At 34.5% G+C, this 23,688-nt stretch overlaps 1 protein-coding gene across 1 annotated transcript in view; it reads right to left on the reverse strand.

Annotated features, from left to right (window-relative positions):
• POT1 (protection of telomeres 1) overlaps positions 1-21,930 on the reverse strand; it is a gene marked incomplete at its 3' end in the record, with an annotated part of 44,405 nt that extends 22,475 nt beyond the window's left edge. The window contains exons 1-8 of the mRNA XM_084230374.1: positions 21,600-21,930; positions 18,960-19,032; positions 16,788-16,879; positions 12,301-12,414; positions 11,816-11,863; positions 9,563-9,677; positions 2,403-2,533; positions 1,093-1,383 (exon numbers count right to left, since the gene is read on the reverse strand). Of these exons, the coding sequence (XP_084086500.1) occupies positions 1,093-1,383; positions 2,403-2,533; positions 9,563-9,677; positions 11,816-11,863; positions 12,301-12,414; positions 16,788-16,879; positions 18,960-19,032; positions 21,600-21,722 (987 nt within the window). The 5' untranslated portion in view covers positions 21,723-21,930. The remainder of the gene's footprint in view (positions 1-1,092; positions 1,384-2,402; positions 2,534-9,562; positions 9,678-11,815; positions 11,864-12,300; positions 12,415-16,787; positions 16,880-18,959; positions 19,033-21,599) is intronic.
• Between the last annotated feature and the right edge of the window lie 1,758 nt (positions 21,931-23,688).

Genomic DNA, 23,688 nt, shown 5'->3' on the forward strand with positions numbered 1-23,688 from the left:
ATTAGTTTCAACCATATGAATGAAAAGATGGCAGCTTTCATCTCAGAATTTAAGAATTTTCTAACTGCTCATTAGTTGAAGATGTCATCTGACTAGAGAGCACAGCTGAGTGATCGAAGATGCCTTCCACCACTGGCTGATGTTTGGTTTTGTTGCATGGGGCTTAATTAACTTTCTTCATAGCATGTTTTTACTTTTCCACTTACAGTTTCATGAATATAAAAAGATGTGCTATTTTCAACTTCAAAAACTTCATATTTTATTCAGGGATTTCTATATTTACCATTCAAAAGATGGACAAGGTATCAATGGTAATAAAGCTAAACTCCAAATTATTCAAGTGTCACTGTGCTTCGTTTCTTTTCTTATTGTTCCAGGGGTTCAGAAACTAAACAAATATCCCTGGTATGAGGTCTGAAGAAGCGTTTGTTTAAATGCATCCTGCCTAATATGAGTCAGTGAGGAAAATATCAGAACAACTATCTCCTCCAGATGTTATTCATGAGTAAACGGGGGTAGGTATTAATATAGATTAGATGGGTCTATATTACTTTTTTTTTAGCCCCCTGGTTTACAAACAAAACAAAATATAACAAGAAAAATTATGTGCTTAAAAACACCTATGGGTGATCTACTCATGAAGCAGGGAGTAAAAGGACATAGGAAGGGAACACAACAAAAGTAGGTCAAGAAAGTAAAAGTGAGAAGGCTGGCTGCTTACACAGAAAAGCAGAAATATGTATATGTAGAAATGAAACAAAAAATAACCTTAGAAAACCAGTTCATATTATATTATTACTAAAATAATATATAAACAGAGCATGAACTATTACCATCTCTAACTATTGGCAATACTAATTTTCTCTGGATGTACATACAGTATAAAGAAGTAATGTACAAAAGCAAAGTGGCAAGGCTAGCCAGGCTCATCAAAAATGATAAACTAGAATTCAACTTTTCCTAGAATACACAATATGAATATTTATTCCATCAGAATGCTGAAATACAAGCTCTTTAAAACACATGTAGGGAATGTTTTATATACAGGTAGGTCTGCTTACAATTTCAAGTATTCAAAAAAAAAAAATTCACCTTTAGAAGAAATGATGCTCCATCCACTTCTGCTTTGCCCAAGAGCTGACAAGTCAGGTCAAAGTACTGCATGGGCTGAACATCACACAACTTTACTAATGTTGAAGAAGGTGAAATATGAGTAAATGCCCAAACACGCAAGGCTTCTATCATCTTATGATCCTCAGAGGTGAAGTTAAAACACTTGCTGGATGTACGAGGTATGACAGGAGCTCCCAAAGTTCCCTCAAATGTCAAAGATGCAAATCCAGAGCTGGTGATACCCTGGGTCTCATTTTTATACACTTGGATCTATGTGGGGCAAAGTAAGAAACAAAACAGAAAAACAACATAGCACAATGATGCCAACTTAGGAAATGAAGAGAAAGATTTAGGAAAATCTTACAGGCATAGTTAACAAAGATGTAATTCTTTAATGTATTTCACTGAACTAGCATATGAAACTATAAAATCAACTGGGCCACAAGCACCAGGTAACCGTAAAATACTACACAAAATTTACTTCTCATTTATAAAGAGTTAGGAGGTAGATTCCTTATTCCTAACAAACATGGAATTCTACAACTCTCACTTTATAATATTACTGTTTTTTAGTAGCCATTTATCATTTTTTGCAGTCATTTATCTTTTAGTGAAATTAAAAGAAATAAAATGCTATCTTTCATATTTATGCACTTATTTAATGATCTTTTTGTCATTTCCTGGCAATCAAGTTACTAATTGGTAGCATCCTTTTTGCCCTGAGTACCATGCTTCCGCGTGTCCTGTAGTGCAGAAATGCTGACTATGGGTTCTCTTATTTTCATTTATATAAAAATGTTTTTGATTTTACCCTCACTTCATTCACTTCAAACTCCTATTTCACATTATTTTAGTCTTCCCGATAACATTCATAAGTAGCTGCCACTTATTGTCTGTATCCAGAAAATCTTTTTTGAATACAAAATTCTGGGTGAATAAACCCTCTTAATCACCACTTAAAATTTACCACTTCATGGTAAATTTTCCAATAAGAAATCAGAGATGCTCATCTATGTTCACTATAACACTGTTTACTTACAACAGCCAAGCTATGGAAGTAATCTAAGTGCTCAAAGAGACGAGTGGATCAGGAAGATATTATATGCACACACAATGGAATACTAATCATCGATTAAAAAAAGATAAACTTGATTTCTGTTACAACAATGGATGGAAGTGGAGGGATTTATGCTAAGCAAAATAAATTTATATTAGTGCACTAAAATACTTTCAGTATAGATTATACAGAATTCTCATCAAACATATGTTCCAGACAATATGAACTATACCTTCAGCCTATGAAAGCGAACTATATCTCCATTTTTATAAACTATTGGAAGGGCTTCATAATTTCCACTAAAGAGTAGGCAGGTTAATTTTACATTTGTCTGGTCCACAATTGTTATAACAGAGCAATAATCTAGAAAACAAACAAAAAAAATATTTATGACTTTAGTACTTCAAAACAATTGACAAAATAAGAAAATGCTGAGTTCAAAACACCAAGTTTGAAACTATTCCCCCTTTTATTTAGGTCTTCCAAGAACACAATCAAAACACAGAGACATTTTCTTGGCTCTCAAAATAAGCTGCCAAATGTTTCGCAAAAGCATTCCATGAAAATTAACTTTTTAAAGTTTAGCAAAACAAAAATTTAAATCTTAATGTAAGTTGGAAAATAATTTATTAGTTCCATATTTAGATATCATAAAGCAAAAAAAATTGTCAAATAAAATAGAGACAAATTTAGAGTAAAAACAAAAGGCTAGAAGACATTTGCAGCAAATGTGATCGTCAATGTGATGCACAAAAATCCTATGAAAAATAACCACAGAATTTTACAGTAAATGTGTAATTCAAATGAACAATTTATAGAAAAATATACAACAAACTCAAAAGGGAAAATGAAGATGTGCTAGTTACCTATAAAAAATTACACATTAGAAAGAGATATTTTATACAACTTAAACTGGAAAAAAAATTGATAGTGGGGTTGCCATGAAAATGGTAACTTCACACACTGGTTAGTAGTAATAAAAACTATGATAAGTGCTGCCTGTAAATATGCATGTTTCAGAAAATTGTACAGTGAGAAAATGTGTTGACTCCCTGTCCTTCCCAGTAATAATAGTATAGAGACAGAAAAAAATAAACCCAGAATAGTGGAGGAGGATGGGAGAAGGGAGTAAAGGAGTGGGGAAGAAGATACTATTATATGTCAGGAAGATGGAAAGTAAATGGTTAGGGGATAAAATAAACAGAGGCAACTGTAATCCAGAAGGCTGACAGTAAAGATGGGAGGCATGGATTAAGGGTAGCAGCCAAAAGCAGAGCTAAAATCAGGTTAAATTAAAAGTTTACACACAAAACAATGGTTGCAATGACAGCCATTATGACCATCACTCCTGTGCAAATGGCTTCAGGCCAGCAGGCATGCTGTTTTAGCATTTAAGCATCCCTGTGTGGAACACACATTTTTTCCCAGTGATATTTCAGTGATTCAAGTTTCTGAGAGGTTTAACCTGGAAGTGGTAAAGCTTCGAATGTGGGTGACAGGACCCCATAATAAATCTCTACTCATTTTCACATTAAGATACCTCCAGTCTCATAGGAGCTCTCTTCCTACTCACCTCAGACTGATTGGTATACAGGCAAGTACACCACAGGCAAGTACTACTTGTCTCTATCAGATTAGAAGAGATCATGTTGGTAAAAAAAAAAAAAAAAATACATACAAAGCAAAGACATTCGTCTACAACCTAAAATAAACCATAGTTGCATTTTTTAAAAAGATTTATTTATTTATTTATACAAGCACTGGGTACAGTCAGAAGCGGGGGAGGGTGAGAGAATTCACCAGAGCCAGAGCGGGGAGCAGAACAGGCCACCGACTGATGAAATACACTGCTGAGGGGAGCAGCGGGCGCCAGGAGAGGTCTGCACACCATGTGGGACCCTCACCGGCCATCAGGGATCAAACCGGCGCTCCAGAGGCTGCAGGCAGCTTCGCAACCCAGCGCTCAACCGCTGCGCCAGTGAAGAGGCCCCATAGTTGCATTTTAAAATGTCAAGGCAGCAAAAAAAATTACAAGATGCAGAGGAAAATGGAAGAAGGAAGGAAGATTGAAAAGTGGAGGGGAGAGAAGGAAGAGAGTGAGAATGTAAGGATATGGGGAAATAATGGGAGGAAAAAGGGGGGAAAGGCAAGGTGGGAGGGAGGAAAGAGAAACTGATTCTGTGAGGAGGGGGAAATAATTCAAAGAATATAAAAAAAACAAGACTAATAAGCATCTTCAGAAAGTATTTCGTGATACCCCCCACAGGATCCATTGGACCCAATTTCAGATTTTGAGTTTCTTTTTTCAGTAGTTTTACCTATTTGTAAGGAGTGTTACTTCAGGACTATTTTTTTTTTTTCTGAACAGTCTTCCATAGGTCAAAGATAAATTTTACTTATTTCTTAATAGAATAAAACACATTCTTGCTTGCAATTATCATATGGTTCTATAGTACCCTTTTATAAATCCAAGCTATATTAAGGAATTTAGTCATCTGTTTCCCTGTATCTTGAAATATTCTTCTATTTCATTATTCTAGCAATGACTTCTATTTCCTAGTAATGAATAATTCTCTGAATTAATTTTTTAAAAAGGAAAATGATGGAATTGCCTAGGATGATGAAAGAGTGAAATAAATCATCACTATTGCACTGCGTTGTTCAAAGTACTGTAATATTATTTTTCAAAATGATATAAGTTGGGAGACACTATCTTTGGCACTTCCTCTTTTAACTTTATTTGAACAGAGTTAAGAATTTAGATCTAGCTGGGTTGCAAAGCTGCCCGTAGCCTCTGCAGCACCAGTTCGATCCCCGGCTGCTCCCCAGCCACCGGAGGAGGGTCCCATATGGCGCACAGACCTCTCCTGCCGCCCGCTGCCCCCCTCAGCAGTGTACTTCGGTCCTTCTGCCTGCTCTGCTCCCCGCTCTGGCTCTGGTGAATTCTCTCACCCTCCCGCGCTTCTGACTGTACCCAGTGCTTGTATAAATAAATAAATAAATCTTTAAAAAAAAAAAAAAGAATTTAGATCTAAAGAACATTTACCTATAATCACAGGGGAAAAAATTGACAGTAAGTCCTTTAATCATTATTAAATAAATCAGAAGATGAATGCAAAGGCAGATAGAACTTTAAAGCCTTTCATAATAATGAAATTGATCACAAGAATGAAATCTTAGATTATGATTCTTCAGGTAATGATATCAACAACTCATACACACAAAAATGTATTTCTAAGAACTGCGAGAAAACAAAATATTTCTAAAGATAGAAAATATGGTATTTCTAGCTAATAAATCAATGATTAGGAAGAATTTCACAATATTTTTGGGTAAGATCTTGGACCATTCTGTTTGGCTAAAAGAACTTGTAATGGTACTCTTATGTATCTGTGATATTTGTGCACCAAAATTTATAAATTTGTAAGTGGATGAAGGAAAGTATATATACAAAATGAAGGAAAGTATATATACAAAAGTGAATGGAAAGGCCAGATGACATGGAAATGAAAAAATCATTAGCTTAATTGTTTGAAATGATGTTTACAAATCTAATATTGAAAATGTTCCCCATTTATAGGAAAGCTAATTCCTACTCTGTACAAACAAGTTTCATCTCACTACACACAACTGTTTCTCCACAGAATGAGTCACTTATGTTACCTGACAGCCAATAAACACCCTCCCAACGAAAGCTATCTCTGCAGTTGGATTTATATGAATATTGCCAATAATGTCACTTGGACCTGCTTTTGCTGGAAATAATGCCTCTGTAGTTTTGGTCCCTTTATTTCCAATAATAATGACACAATTAACCAATTCTATTAGTGAAACATGTGACTAGTTTGTCAAAAAGAACAATGTACTTTGAATAAAATACAATTTTCTTTAATTTGTGGGTTGTTTTAATGTACATCTTCATGACAAAACAAAATCAGGCACACATCAAACCTGGTCTTTTTACATTTTTGTTTCTTGACTTTCTGCAATATCACATATCACAGATTCATTTGTAATAAAATAACCACATTCACATTTCATATTTGTACCTGACAAGTATTTACTACTTGTACTTATAATGCTCTTTTAAGCTGCAATAATTTCTACATTACTTCTCTCGCTTAAATGCTTCAAAATGAGTCACTTTTGTAAACTGGGGATATAATGCCACAACAAAATGGCAAATTTAATGGGCATAAACAGTGGGATCTAGATGGTAGTCAGAATGAACTGGCAGAGCCCAGTCTTTGCAGTACATACTTAATATGAACAACATAGCAGCTAAAAAAAAGGTGCTGGGATGTTGGTTTAAAAAAATGAGACAATCTCAATTTCAAAAAATTGAAAATCATCTCATGGTTTTGATTGTCCTGAGAGAATAGCAGCCTTCCAGAAGACAGCTTAACGAACTACAAAGACTCTACTTGAAACTCAGAAACACTACATAGGTCTATTATATCAAAGGTCTTTATAGGGCCACCACTAACTGGCAAGTGCCTTTTTGCAAATTAGAAACAAACACATTTTTCTCAAATAGAAATACTGCATAACCTGAACAGCTTTACAGAGGAACTGTCCTGAGCCCACGAGAGTAGCAGCTCTGGCTATACACACATGCATCTACATGCTGGCCTTTTCACACAAAATCTCAGGAATAGAAACATGTAGCCTCTGCAATGCACATATTCTTTATCTAGGCCCTTCCCCTTCATTCCTCCAAAGTGTATGTGATAATTTCAGAGTTAAAGTAAGAATGGACTGGGCAGAGAGAGGGAAGAGAGAGAAAAAAAGCACAATATAACCAGTCTTTACCCACTTGCAAGTTTTGATGGTCCTGAGAGAATACCAGTTTTCCAAAAGATAGCTTAATGAACTATAAAGGATTCTACTTTAAACTCAGAAACACTACATAGGTCCATTATATCAAATGGCACCACTAACTGGCAAGTGCCTTTTTGCAAATTAGAAACAAATACATTTTTCTCAAATAGAAATACTGCATAACCTGAACAGCTTTATAGAGGAACTGTACCAAAATCCTAAGAAGGTAGCAATAACCGTGTCTTCCTATGTGAAAGATACCATTATGATGTACCACTAGTGATTCATTATCAACATCAATTTTGATGATGCAACAATCTTTTAATATATGTGGTTACCATGATCCTTTAGACTAAATTCTGAGTTTTCATAATGAATAATATCACAGCTGATAATATATATCTATACTCCTTCTAACAGGACTGACAGATTTAAGCTACAACTCCTCCAAGACTGACTATAAAGTTTGAGGAATAAAGCACTTGGTACCAGATATAAAAATAACAGCAAATGACAGGTCACATGTAATCATTATTACTGATAATGTGAGGAAAGATTTCAAGAAAAAATTTAGTCAAGATGCTAAATTGCATCAAATTGCCTCTGCCACAGTGAATTTAGCATATATGAAAAGAATTTTAATGAAAAAATTCTAGCTAATAATATATAACAGAATAAACTTTTTTTCCATCTACTTAAATATGAGTTGCATAGAGGTAATTTTCTTCCTGGAAACTAGTTACATACATCTGGATGTAATATTTGGAACATGGCCTTGTTTTTGTGAGATGATGTTGTTTTATATAATATAAAAAAAAAAGACCCAGCTGTGGATTGTTCCTGTACATTTATTTTGGTACTTCTCTGTAGCTGTACTAATGAAGTTGATCCTCTCTAGAGCACAAAAATCAGAGCTATTTGTCTGACTCTACTGCAGCATGTTAAAGGATGGGTTCTACCAACAGAAATAAAAATGTGAGTGTAACTAACGTGATAAGATAGTTTTTAAACTTTATGGTCTTGCTAGCAGTAAAGCCTTCTCACTGTATCTGACAATAAATTTAGTTCAGTGAATATGTTCAGATAAAACTGATGACATTCATTTTAATTTAGTATCTCGGAAGAAACAGAGAAACATATCTTAGTAATAGCAGTTGGCTTATTATTCCTTATGATTTTTTTTAACTAAAAAAATGAATCCAACTAAATATATCGATAGAGATATGATATATATCAATCTATAACAAGTATTATGGTTCTCCAATGCTTCCACAATATGTATGATTTAATAACAATCATTAGAAGAAAACATGATTACAGTCTATTACCTACAATTAATATTGAATAATTGATATTTTAAAAATAGGTATTTCATTGTATAATACTATCATTTTGCTTTTTTTAAAAAAATATATTTGCTGATCAATTTACCGATAAGAATCAGCAACGTACAAAATACAATTTTTTTTTTAAATTACATCTTCTACTGAGATAGACTTACGTTAGTATAATGTAGCTAATTCCTAAATTTAGCCGGTCAATTAAAAAGTCAGCAGGGTAGCACTTGCAATTGGGAAACAATTATAATGATCACATCTTTATAGGTATTTGTAAAACAGATTAATTGCAAAATTCAGCTGGGGGTGGGGAATGTGGTGAAAATAAACTAAGGTAAAAAATGTATACGAGTACATGATGAATGGTAGGATGGAGCAGAAAGTAGGATGTAGACTTAGGAAAATGTAAAGTCTGCATTCATCTTTTCACTTTTAGTGTATGTGTGTCCTTAAATATGAAGGGAATCTTTTGTAGATAGCATCTTGTTTTCAGTCCATTTAGATATTCTTGTCTATTAATTGGAGTGCTTAATCCTTTTACATTTTAAGTTATTATTGATAGGGAAGCCATGATATTGCCTTTTGGTTCATTATTTTATGTCTTGTATGTCTCTATTCCCCTTGATTCCTCTCCTGATGTCTTCCTTTGTGTTTCACTGATTTTTTTTTTTGGTTTCACTGATTTCCTTTGTATCTCTCTTATAGGTGTTTCTTTGTGTTACCAGGGAGTTTATATAAAACATCTTACAGCTATAAACTCTATTTTAAGATGATAAGAAATAAACTTTTATTCCATACAAAAACGCTACACTTTTACTTCTCTCCCTCCATACTTGCTATTGATCTCACATTTATATCTTTTATATTGTATATCCATTAATGTATGTTTACAGGTATAATTATTTTATACTTTTGTCTTTTAACCTCTACACCAGATTTACATACCAACATACAGTATTATAGTATGCTGTATATGCCTCTATATTTATCTTTTTTGAGTCAATTTCATTCTTTCATATGCTATTAAGTTGCAGTTTAGGATCCTTTTCTTATTCTTTAAACTCTAAAAGCCATGTATATTTTATAAATAAAAATGGTCGAAAATATATATCTGTGCTGTGTTACAATTATAAATCAAAACTAAACATCCAAGACGGGGGGACTCAGGAGCTTTGTTCCCAAAACAACTAGAAAGTTCTAGCCTATTAAAATCTCAACCAATTTTAATACATACCAGTTCCTTTGCTTAGATACGGAGGCTTAAAGAACTTCACAACACCATAGACATTGACAATCATGCCACTTTTAAGCTGATTTAGTGGTGTATATATATAATGTGGCGCTGAAATCTAAAGAAAGAGAAAACAAAGCATATACAAAAAATTTGAGGTATTTACCTTAGAATCATTTTATGGTCAAATTTGTAAAATTACAAATCTAACTACATTTATTCTTTTTAAGTGTCTAAAATGAGACTGTATCCTAAAGAAAAAGAAAAAAAAAAAAGACCGCACAGGTTATAAAGTTTATTATATAAACCAATGTGTTTTTCTTAGAAATAACCTTGATTATTTTATTTTATTTTTTACTTATTTATACACGCACTGGGTACAGTCAGAAGCGTGGGAGAGGGTGAGAGAATTCACCAGAGCCAGAGCGGGGAACAGAACAAGCAGACCGATAAAATACACTGCTGAGGGGAGCAGTGGGTGGCAGGAGAGGTCTGCGCACCTTGTGGGACACTCGCCGGCGGCCGGGGATCGAACCGGTGCTGCAGAGGCTGTGGGCAGCTTTGCAGCCCAGCGCTCAACCACTGTGCCACCAGGGGAGGCCCAGAAATAACCTTGATTATAAATGGTGTAATCTGGATACATGATTTCTAAGAAATGGAGTTCAAAAGATCTGGATATAGTTTTTAACCTTAGTTACCATGACTTTAAAATTTATGAGATCTATAGTACGTTTTTCCCCCTTTACTGCTATATTTTATTTATGCCTAAAGAAGCCAGATTTTGATTTACAAATGATATATGGATATTGAAAATGGAAAAAGAAGAAAAATTTTCTGAAATAACTGTGCAGTGCCTAAGTCTAGGGAAAAAAGGAAGGTGACTTACGAGAATGTGTCTGCATTTTAGTATAACAATCCTTAAAAGGATTCAGATATTGGGTACTATCATCCAACCATCCTACCTCTAATTGGAATAAGATTACCTATCACACTAAAACTTAACATTAAAAAAGAAAATCAAATTAAAATGAATTGGCTATTTTCCAAGAGGCTAATCCCTTGGGTCAAACACAAAAGGACAGGGCTCAGAAATCTCATGAAACCTTGTTATTAGAAACTAAAGGTTCAGGAATATGCATAAATCAAACTCTATTAAACTTTATCAATATATAACTTTTTTTCCAATTTCATTCAGCTACAAGTGAATTTAAATTCTAATGAAATATGATTATTAGAACAAAAAATTATAAAATATTGGGAAAAACGCAAATAAAAAGTATCTCAAGCATAGTATCTTTAATTAAAATTACATAATTTGTCAAATCACAATTCAGCACATAATAATCTATTTAAATACAAGCTGATGAGAAGCAAAAGAATGAATGTGCCTCATGATTAAAAGTAGTAAAAATCCATGTCCTCATATAATAATTTTTTTCCATTTTAATTTTCTTGTGTATGTAGCATAAACAAGAATAACAGCAGATATTACAGACAACAAAATAACTAGATATCAATTACTAGCTAACTATATAATTCAACGCAGGCAGTTGAGTGCCACACTGTGAAGCTGTCCACAGCCTCTGCAGCACTGGTTCGATCCTGGCCAGCCGGCGAGGGTCCCACAGGGCTCAGCAGACCTCTCCTGTTTCGCCCACTGCTCCCCTCAGCAGTGTATTTCGTCAGTCTGCTTGTTCTGTTCCCCACTCTGTCTCTGGTGAATCCTCTCACCCTCCCGCACATCTAGCATGTACCCCGGTTCTTGCATAAAATAAATAAATCTTTAAAAAAAAAAAAATATATATATATATAATTCAAGTGTAACATAAGATATCAACCCCTGGTGGCCCAAGGGGATAAGAGGCAACCTATGAAGCTATCTGCAGCCACTGCAGCATGAGTTCGATTACCAGTTGGTCAGGGAGCAACCCACATGGTGCAGCAGAACTCTCCTGACTCTCCTGCTGCTCCTCTCAGCAGTGTATTTCAGTCATTCCACCTGTTCTGTTCCCCACTCTGTCTCTGGTGAATCCTTTCACCCCCACACCTCTGGCCTACACCCTTCTTCTTGTATGCATAAATAAATAAATCTTTAAAAACAAAGATATCAAAAGAGTGGAGATTATGCTTTCCCATTTTACTGATACTATTTTAAAATTAGGCTATAAAGTATATCAAACCTGTGTATGTATTTGTATGTATATATCATGTGTATGTATGTGTACGTAAGACAGACTAACCTGAATATCAACTTACCAAAGACATTGATTCTGAAGAAAAATCTCTTACAGATTTAACATAAACCTGAAAAAAAAAATGGTTGATTTATATACAAATGACCTCCAATATGATTACAAACCTTTCATTTTAGTGAAGCTATAAACCTTAGTATAATTTAAATTCACTAGAATGGCCTAAAGTTATGGTTTACAAATAAGACTGATGTGGGTAAAGTTGTCTAAATAAACTTAAATCTAATTTATTAATTTTGGTATCACTGAACCACCCCAATCTCAAGACTATAGTTTTCGAGATTTTTATCATTAAGAAATCTTCCTTTTCTGTCTGGAATCATTCCAAAGATAAAGTCAAGGAAAAAAATTTCTCTTTTAAAATTAATATATTCAATTAAAATAATTTCATTAGTCTAAATAACTTAACTGCAGCTATACAGAAATACTGCTACATTGAATCATTTTAGTTCAATAAAATTATGATTAGATTAAAATTTAGGAACTTACATAAACAGTTGATTTTAAGTCCTCTAATACTTCCAAAAATAAACTATTTTTTCCATCTCTGCTTGTAGATGAAGATGCTGGCAGAACAGTAAATCCAGCTACTGCAATGGTATCCTATGTAGGAAAAAAGGTTTTTAATCCTCAATATATCTATAATACTGAATGCCATATTAGTTCATATTTTTATGATCATTAAAAACAGGAATCAGATCTATAAAATGAAAAACTCCTTAGCCTAAATTTGCTTAATGCATCACATCCTCTAAAAGGGTATTCAACAATGTCACCATAGAGCAGGTCCTTCATGGAGCAGGAAAATCCTAAGTAAATTTTACATATTTAGTGGGCCTTTAAAAATCAATGTTTACCTCAATTTATGTCTAAGTTTCCAAGAATAAACACAATGAAGGTGAAGACCTAACAGGATCCAACAGTATTAAGAATATAATTTAAATGAAACAATCTCAGAGTCGAAACTACATTGAGAAAGACATGCCATTAATGTGAAAAGTCCACATTGTGGCAATACTAATGTATGAGGCATACAAGTTTAAATATTTCCATTTATAGACTAAGAACAACATAGGTCTTCCTGCTTAGGTCTGTGAGAGTAACAAAAAAAAACAGTCTCCATTTACTCCTGCCTTCAATCTTTAGTTAAATCTCCCTAATCATATTTTCCAAATACTGAAACATACACATTAATATATATGTATGTATATATTACATATATATTATATATATGTAATCTTACTCCTCTAATTTTAATGACAAAATTTTAAGATATATAAAAATTTCTAGGCTTTGCACATAAAAGGGTCTGGTGTCAAGTCCCAAGATATTCTGTTTATGCATTAGCCAGGCTCCGAGCACTTTAAGACAGGGGTCATGTCCTAGTCTTATTTGTATGTACAGTGTATGGAACAAAGTAGGTACTCCAACAAAATATCTCTGTATCAAAAGAATTTATATTGCTAAATTCTCTGGTACTATTCAGATATTTTACCTATACAAGTTTCTGCCTTTTTATCCTTAAGGTGAGACTGCAAACATAACTTAGTTTATGCTAATAATTCTAAATAACACTTTCCACAGTTAGCTGTGAGAATATTTTCCTTCTTACTGAAGATTTTGTGTCTACCATGTTTTAGGCAGTTTATAAGAGGAATAAAATATTAAATATTTATAAAATAAAATATTAAGATCACTTCTGGAATAAATTACATTTACAAATTGAAAAATACGCAATGCTTTCAGTCTAAATTCTCTAAAAAGCCTGCTATTTTCTATTTTACTTTAAAAAATCTTATACATATTATATGGAAAGAAATACATTAAATGCAGTTATTAGGAGTACAGATAAACATTTTATTTTTACTTGCCTATACAATCTAAACTTTTTTAGAATACTGAGTTATTTTTTTCATGATGGAGAAAACATTTTAAGTAAAGTGACTAAATCACTAGAAGGTGGACATCTGTACTTGTAAGAGAATTTTTCAGAAGTCTATTATAACATAAGCACACAATTACATAAAAAGTTATAACTTTTCCTCTAGCATACATTCAATAACATGGAAATAACCCCCCAACAAGCTTAATTTATTATATTTCTCAACATGAACTTATATTGAGTATACACATATAAGCTTCATTGAATGTCCTTGGTGATCTCATTGCACTGACCTAATGTGTTTTATCTCCATACACTTCCACTCAATGCTAGACTAATCAGATTCTCTGACATGCCTAGAGATTTTCCATATTATCTACTTTGCTTATTCTGAGTACCCACTAGCAATAAATAGCATTTTTCCCTTTTGAATGTATCTGACTTTACCTATATTTGAAAGCAGGGCTATATATAAAGGTATAAATAAACCTTCCCTGTGAGCTATACTTTATATTGCTCCTTTTCCAGAAAAGAAATTCTTCTTTTCAACAATCCTGTGCAGCATTTTAATATTTTTTGCCATGCGTCCTTTATAAACTTTTCTTAATGTTTTTAATGCTCTCAAAACTGTAAGGTCTTGGGCCTCCCAGGTGGCGCAAGGGGTTAAGGCGCAATCTATGAAGCTAGACACCTTCATCTGCAGCCACTGCAGCATGAGTTCGATTCCCAGCCAGGGAGCTACCCACATGGTGCAGCAGACCTTTCCTGACTTGCCTGCTGCTCCCTTCAGCAGTGTATTTTAGTTAATCTGCCTATTCTGCTCCCCACTCTGTCTCTGGTGAATTCTCTCCCCACCCCAACACCTCTGGCCTATACCCCAGTGCCTGTATGCATAAATAAATAAATCTTTAAAATAAAATCCTGTAAGATTTTTGGGACTAAGAATAATGTCTTATCAACCTGCACGTCATGTAAGTGATCGGTTTCTGTTCATAATCAGTGGGCAACAAATACCTGCTGCATGAATTAACACTGGCAAAAACTGACCTGCAGACCAAAACCAGAGTGGAAAGAATGAAAGGTTCTTAGGATTCATTTCCCATGCATTTATAAATCATAATGGCTTTTAAATTAATTCAAATACCCAGAGGATAAGAAAGATAAATAAGTAATAAGCAGCATTAGTTTGTATAAATACTCATTAGATTGAGGTGAAAATCAAGATTTAATATGCATTGTTTTAAGCTCTAAATTTTTGAGAAGAGCATACTGAATCATTCAAACAACATGAATGACACAACTCAGTGTGGAGAGTATGTTCTGATATACAGAATAGGTGTTTATTGCAATCTGCTGAAAAAAGCATTTTAGGAAAACAGCTTGAGGAGTGAATAATACTAAAAGTGATAAGACTCTATCAGTAAACGTGCATGAAGGTTATAATGTGAAAACATAAAAGAGATCTGAGTTCTCTGAATTAACTCAGGTAACTCAGATATTAGCAAATGGGTCATTTCCTTTTTGTGTCTACACTATCCTATTGTGGTAACTTGGAAAAAGAGTCAGTCCTTGTCACTAAACAATTTCTTGCATAGTTGAGTCAACAGGAATAGTTCTACCACAGTCCTGGCTCAGAGAAAATGAGTGAAGTAGTACAGGTCTTTTAACATGAAGCATTCATTAAAATCAGTAATTAACTTAAAAGGTAAATAAATTAGAATGAGAAGAGAGATAGTTCACTGTCTTTTTTACAGTTTAAAGCTCTTATTTTTCTGTTAAGTGTTTTGCTTACAACTTCCAGCACAACTTGAACAGCAGATGTAAAAGCAACCATCCTTGTCTTAATTCTAAACCTAGGGGGCAGGCATTCAGTCTTTCACCATTAAGTATGTTAGCACTGGGTTTTCATAATTGTCCTTTATTAAGCAGAGCAGGTTCTCTATCCCTAGTTTTCTGTATATTTTGATTATGAGAGGGTACAGAACTTTATTAAATGCCTTTTTTGCATCAATTAAGATATTTTTTCTCATTTGCTTTATTAATAGGACTTACTTTACAATGATTGATTTTCTTATACTGAACGAAATTGCATTCTTGGGATAAATTCCACTTGGTCACGATGTCTATAAGCTTTAATAGGTTGTTGAGTTCCCATTGGTAGTATCTTGCTTTAGAACTGGCAAGCATATATTTTTGAAATAACAGAAAATTTTAAAAACATATAGAGATACAGCTTCTATTGTTTTTCTAATTAGTAAGAATTATTTTTTAATTAAGTAAGGAGAAAATGTATACCTTTAAAATAATCTGTTGAATATTAAAAATTAAAATGAAGTGAGAGGAAAACTGTCCCTTTTTATATTAGTAGGTTTTACTGACCTCTTAGGGTTGTTGCAATTCAAAGATATTTCTTTTTAAAGTATAATTTTTCGGCCTCCCTGGTGGCAGAGTGGGTTGACCGCCACGCTGTGAAGCTGTCCGCAGCCTCTGCAGTGCGGATTCAATTCCCAGCTGGCCAGGGAGAAGCCCACATGGAGCGGCAGACCTCTCCAGCCTCGCCTGCTGTTCCCCTCAGCAGTGTCTTTGGTCCATTTGCCTATTCTGCTCCCCACTCTATCTCTGGTGAATTTTCTCACACTCCTGCGCCTCTGACTGTACCCCAGTTCTTATATAAATAAATAAATCTTTTAAAAAAGATAATCTTAAAAAAATAAAGTATAATTTTTTTTTAAAGATTTATTTATACAAGCACTGCGTACAGTCAGAAGCACGGGAGGGTGAGAGAATTCACCAGAGCCAGAGCAGGGAACAGAACAGGCAGATTGATGAAATACACTGCTGAGGGGAGCAACGGGCGCGGCAGGAGAGGTCTGTCATGCCATGTGGGACCCTTGCTGGCAGCTGGGGATCGAACCGGCACTATAAAGGCTGTGGACAGCTTTGCAGCCCAGCGCTCAACTGCTGCGCCAGCAGGGGAGGCCCAATAAAGTATAATTTTTAACATACCTTCTAGTAATAATAAATCTCTAAAATAATGTTTGTAAGCATCATCAATAATTCTATTTCTAGAATAAAGCAATAAAAAAAATCTTACCCCTATATAGAAAACTCTTGAACAGTCCTTTGCTAATTTTCCAAAAAATGATATATTTATAGTATTAGCCTCTGAATTTGAATTTTCCAGTTCTACAGAGAAAGAAAAAACACATACACAGAAATACACTTACTAAATAGAGCAGTTTAATTCACACAATAAAATAGGATGACAATTACATTCTAAAAATTATTTCAAAGTGTGCTCATGAAGAAAAATTACAATGTTGCACAATTTACTTTAATAACTTTGGTATTACAAACCAATATACAGATTAAAATCAAAATTATAACACATTTCAAATAGTATACATCCTATAAACTTTGTAAATAGAACATTAACATCACATAATAACCACTTAATACTTTTTCATGCTTGTAATCAAAATAAATTTAATGAGGTACTTATTATTCAATTTTTATAGTATATATCACTCCACAAATATTTAATTATTGCTGAATTTATAGTAATCTACAGTTCTCAGTACACTAAATTTTAATCTAGATAAATGTGCTCTTCTCTCTCAGTACCCATATATTGAAGAGTAAAAGCACACTGTGTGTGGAGTTAAACACTGGGTTGTTTGTGAATGTGACCATGAAAATTACTTCAGAAATAAAGAACGAACATTGCACACAGAATCTCATTTGAATATTCTAGGCTTTTTGGGAAGAATCTCCATAATTTTCATTCTCTAAAAGTCTTATCAACAGGGACAAATGTTAATACTCAATTATACCATCTGATGGAAGTATCATTCATAATCAGCTTTGAAACATTCAACTACTGGAGGAAACTGCTCTCCTATTAGACTTTCATGCATCTGTCAAGTACGTGAAAGAGCTTTCCAAAATTTGCAGTCTTTTATGCATGACTTAGAACTCTGGTCTATTGGCACCTAGCAAAGAAATATGGCTGCCTATTGCATCCTTTCACTCACAACTTAAATCCAACTCCTCAAAACAAGTAAATACACAAATTAAACACTCATGTTCTTCAAATACAAACTTTTTGGATGTCTATTCCTGGCCATATTTAGTGTTTCCAGGATGTATGGTATATTTCATAGTGATAGAGTATTAGGACTGGATTTACTTTGCAGTCTTATAACAACAGTTCAGAGACAGATATAAGAAAGTGGTCTTGTTGATAATTAAAATATAGCAAAAGCCCTAGCTTATTTCCTGGACAATTTTCAGGCTGCAGACAGTGTAGGCAATTCTAAAAGAAGGCCAGAAGATTCAGTGAGCCAGCGAAGTTCAGATTTAAGGAGACCAAAGAAACTAGAATTTGCAAAACAGAATGCTGACAGGAAAGAAGGGCAAGGAAAGAGTTCACTCACTGCACAATTATTTGCAATACCATAGGTTGAAAACAACCCATTTACCAATGATTGAACAAATTAGTGATACATACATAATGGAATAATGCTCAACTATATAGAAAGATGAAATCCTTCCATTTGCAACAACATGGATGAATGTAGAAGATACCATGCTTGCTGAAATAAGTCAGCAAAGATAAACACCATATGATTTCACTCACAGTGCATACATAAAGAAAAAAATGAATTAACTAAATAAAAGAAAAATAAATTTTTAGACTAGTAGGCCAAATTAGTGGTTTACCAGAGGGAAGCAGAAACAGGGAGGTAAGTCAGTCAATGACAAATCAACTGTATTAAGGAGGACAGAACTGAACCTTTAGTGATGAATTTAATATAGTATATAGAGACACTGATGTATAATGAAGCACAACTGAAACTTGTATGTTACAATGCAAGTATTATGGCGATAATTTATTTTTAAAAAAACAAAGTTTGTTAAGCTGTTTAGGTCACATTAGTGAAATCAGAAGTAGGGGAATCAGTTAGAGTCAAAATATGAGGTAATAGGAAAGTGAAGTAAATTAGAAGCAATGGGGAAGAGGATGGAATAATGGAAAAAAATTAGTGAGAAGACTAACCTTTTATTCTACAGCTTTTTATACTATAGTTTTTTAATATGTTCTCATTACCCATGAGAAGTTGTTTTTATGCTTAGGTGTATATGTGAGAGTGCGTACATATACACATATATATATATGTATATGCACACATATGTATAGAGATATAAAGTTACCCGCTTTTAGATTACAGGCAAAAAATTAAGCAGAAATGGTGTTTTGATATACCTTGTAGTTCAATTTTCAAAACAGGTGTTCTTTTTCCATCATAAGTTAAAGTAGAGATCAGTGCAAGTTTTCCCTGAAATGAGAGAAAAATAGAAGGCAAAAGGTAAAAAAGCCACTAGAGTTTATAACACTGATATCAGTAAAACCGGATTTTTTTAAAAAATAGATTTATATCTTTCAAGAAATCCAAGTACTGTCGCTATTTTTAAGACATGACAGTGACTTTTCTAGAGAAAAATCAGAAGTTCTAAAAATACTTTAGGTTCATAATTTAATTTCTTAATCCACCTTAGTTAAATAGTTCCAATTCCTTGATTTACAGATAAAGGTGAACTAGCTCAACCCCAGCTTCTTTTAACCTGTAATAGTGTTCTCCACTAATGAAAAAAATGAAGAGTTTGCTCCGAGAAAGAAATGAAAATTTATAGAAGAACAATGAAAAAGTACAAAGCAATCACCAAAAAATACAGTGTGAACAACGCAAGCACAAATACATCTTAAATATATGTAAATATGAGTTGCAGAAGCAGGAGAGGATCAATGTTTGAAATAATGGTTAGAAGTTTTTCCAAGAATGAGGAAAATAAATCCCTATAATTCAGAAACAAAATAATTTCCAACCAGTATAAATAAAAATAAAAGTACCCAACCATACCCAGATGAAAGTGCTGGACACCAAAGACAACAAGACTACTCTTAAAGACAACTAGGAGTGAGACCATTACCAGGGAAGGAAGTGGTGGGAAGGGAAGGAAAGTTAACAATGCAGATGAAACATTTAGACTGCAACAGTTATTTCAAAAGCAACATGATCAGAAATAAAGAATAAGTCATGCCTTCAAATGCTGAGAGTGTAATGATTAGTCTAGAGTTCTATATACCCCACTAAATAATGTGAGAGATTTTCAGATAAAAGGACTTTTTGTTTGTTGGATTTTTTTTTAATTGCTAGAGACCCTCCCTCATTTAAATTACCACTCAAAGACTTGCTATAGAAAGAAAACTGTACCCAGATGGTAGGAAGAGCATGATAACAATGGATAACAAAGGATGATAACAATGATATTGATCATATTGACAAATGTAATAAATCCAAATTAAATTTACTGTGAAAATGACTAATCCTGTGAGTTTTAAAAACAAGACAAAATAACAATAATATTAGACATGAATTACATGTTCAGGAAAGCAAACTATATGTTGGCCTTATTTAACTAAGTCTCCTTAAATTTCAAAACCTGAAATTTTGCAGAATTACAAATAATCACATATTTAGACATCTCCATTCTACCCAATGTTAACAATTTTTTTCTTTAACCTAACATTCCATGTAATTACAACCTTTCCTCTTCATTCCTCCACCACCAAATATATTTCTTTTATTAAAAGTAAATATTTAGTCCAATAAAGGAATCACAAAAAAACCCTGTATCTTTTTTCCCTACTTCTCTAGATCATGTCAGTCTCTTGTTCATGCTATATTCTTTCACTTATTCCTTCAACACAATTTTTCTTTCCTTCTCATTCTACTCTTTCACCCAAACTAGAACTCTATACCCAACTGTCTATTGGATATTACCACCTGGATACCTCCAAAAAAAATCTGAAAAATACCCAAAATTGATCTACATCTCTTTCCCTAATTTTGGGCATCCTAGTGTAATCTCAGGCTGGCCAGAAATTAGAAACATGGGAGTGTCCCGAACTCTGCTTGGCCCTCTTTATCTAGTTATAGCTATTAATTTCCCTTCTTTATCCTATCAGCTCTGAAGCAGATCATCTAGATTCTAATTCTAGCTGGACCACTTACTAGCTCTACATATCTTAAGCCAATTACTTAACTTTCCTCTACAATTAAGAAGTACCTCCCTAAGTCACAGGGACCAATGTTTTTTTTTTTTTTTGTTTTGTTTTTATGATTACAGGAGTTATATAAAGCATTTAAATTATTACCTAATTCATGGAAAAAGCTCAAAAAAGATACTCTTTTGCTATTTTTATTTTTTCATTTTCATTTATTTTTTCACTCCCCTCATTTCCCTTGCCACAGGACTCAACTCTCATGTAGATTATCATAACTACTTCTATGCCTCTTATCTAACATCCTTCTAATCTTGCCTTTTTTTCACCAACAAGGCAGAGCAGTTTGAACTCAGAGTGAATGTCTCTCCTGCTTAAAATCTGTTAAGGATCTTCCATGGTTTTTGGCAAAACATCCAACTTTCTCAATGAAAGTTTTCAGTCATTCCTTAAATTACAGCTTACATTTCCTGACATAACTTGTCAGAGCCAAAAACTCTCTGCTAAATGTTCACATATCATAATGCTAATACCACCTGAGTTAAAATCAGAGATTAGGTGGCCCAACCTTTCAGAGCCGACAAGAATGAAATCACCTGTAGTCCAGAGCCATCTTAATGCATCACTATATCTCCAAAACTTATTCCTGAGTATCACAGAATTCAACTAATGTTTGTTGAATAAATGCTGGATAATTAAGAATAACTTAACATCAAAATATTCAGTCTCAAATGTTATGACACAGATAAAACTATTCTTAAAACTCTCATAAATAAGCTTAACATAAAAGTTCTCATTCCTTTTAGAAGGAAAATAAATTCTAGTTATAAAAATTCTTACCTGGATATACTTCTTGCTATAATCACAACCTGGCTGTAGAGATTTAAAATCTACTTTATGTAATCTATTTAGCAGATCAACTTCAGGCACCCCATTGACTTCTTTTATTAATTCAAGTGGCATGTCAGACCTGCTTCACAGTACTGTCCAAAGTAAATTCATCTATGGAACTTGACAAGACGCTGCTGAAAACACTAAAACAAAAAGTGTTTTGTTAAAAAAAAAAAAAAACCACAATAATTTGCTTTAAGCATCTTTGACTTAGTTTTGCTTTCCTTTTCTTTAAGTTAGTAACACAGCGTGTGGGGACAGCGATGATGGATTACTCTGTAAATTTATTACAAGGATCAATGTAAGCATTTCTTCTAAGGCATTGAAACTTAACTTTTCCCTACTTAGTTTGCTTTTAAAATACCTCTAAAAAGCAGTATTAGGATCTGCAAAAACTGCACAAAAAACTGCCTACACCAGTGCAATTTAAAATGTACAAGCTACTGAGAAAGGAAAGGGTGCAATATTCCGTAAGCAAACTGTGCCCCAAAGTTGATGTTGCACCCCCCCAACCCCCAGCAATACAATCCCTCCCTCCATATAATCGAAAGAAAGTTAATATGTGCATTTCAGGCTGAATCTTTTTTCTCAAACCACTTGAAAGAGATGCTCACTAGTGTCACTATTTAAGTGTGTGCATCAACTTTCCCCAAACTGTACAGCAAACACCTTGAGAGCAGGAATTGCAGTAACTCAAGTCAGTTACAATACGCCGAGCAAGAGGCTGAACACAGCGGACTCACAGTACAAGAAAGACAAGTAGGAGCAGTTTCTCTGCAATAACTACACCAAATTTTGATCTGAACTGAATCAGCCTCATTATAACACCAGTACAGATCGCGATGACAAAATAAACTCCAAACCTGCTAAGAAATTAACTCACCCGCGCACTGTAAACAGAGAAGGAAGAGTTTACATCGGCGCGCTCGTGACGTCACACGCACGCCGGCGGCCCAGCTCCCACGCATGCGCACAGGGTCAAAGGTGTGGCACTGCCGGTTCCCAGGCCTAAAGGGCCCTGGACATTTCGCGAAAGCTGGGTGAGTTCGGCTCTAGGGGGAGCGTGAGGCCGGGTAGAGCATCCACCGGTTTCTTCGCCTCCTTGTGTCCCCGCCCTGAGTTTGCCATGCGGAAACGGGCATGGTTTGTGCTGGATTTCCTAAACTAGACCGGGAGTTAAGATTCCCTTCGGTCGATTGGAAATGCCTATGGGCCAGGCGCTGCTTCAGCCTCCAGTTCTCTTCCCCAGAAGCAGCCACCCAAATGTAGCTTTTACAAATAAATAATTCCACCAGTGAGTAACGCCATCATCATTCAGATTTAATTTTTTTTTATTTTTTTAAGCTTTTTTTTTTTTTTTTTAATAGAGGCATGTTTATTTCTTTATTTGTTTTGTTTGTTTGTTCTGTTTACACATGCACTGGGTACAGTCAGAAGCGCGGGAGGGTGACAGAATTCACCAGAGCCAGAGCGGGGAGCAGAGCAGACAGAAGGACCGAAGTACACTGCTGAGGGGAGCAGCGGGCGGCAGGAGAGGTCTGCGCGCCATGTGGGACCCTCCTCAGGTGGCCGGGGAGCAGCCGGGGATCGAACCGGCGCTGCAGAGGCCGCGGGCAGCTTCGTAACCCAGCGCTCAACCGCTGCGCCACCGGGGAGGCCCTCAGATTTAATTTTTAAACGTTTCGTTGGTTTATAGGATTGTATCTGCAGGACAAAAATAAATTTAAAAGTAACTTTTCAGCAGAAGCATTTGATGTTGACGCATCCTCCCTTTGCTCTGCCTCCTGTATTCACATGCAGTGTATAAAGGAGCTTTGATAACTTTCCTGTATTCATATACAATGTGTAAAGGAGCAATGATAACTTTAAGTGTAGGAGCTGCTCTTCTCAGCAAAACTATGCTAAGTAAGGCTTAGGTAGTCTCCTTTTTCCTTTGGCCTCATCCAGCTCAGAAAAAACAGTCCCTTCTCCCTATCCAAAATCCTTTATGTTGCCTTGCGATCCTGCTCACTTTCATTGCACTTCCATCAATTATATA

The sequence above is a fragment of the Talpa europaea genome (assembly GCF_964194135.1).
Source record: "Talpa europaea genome assembly, chromosome: 3".
NCBI lineage: Eukaryota > Metazoa > Chordata > Mammalia > Eulipotyphla > Talpidae > Talpa > Talpa europaea.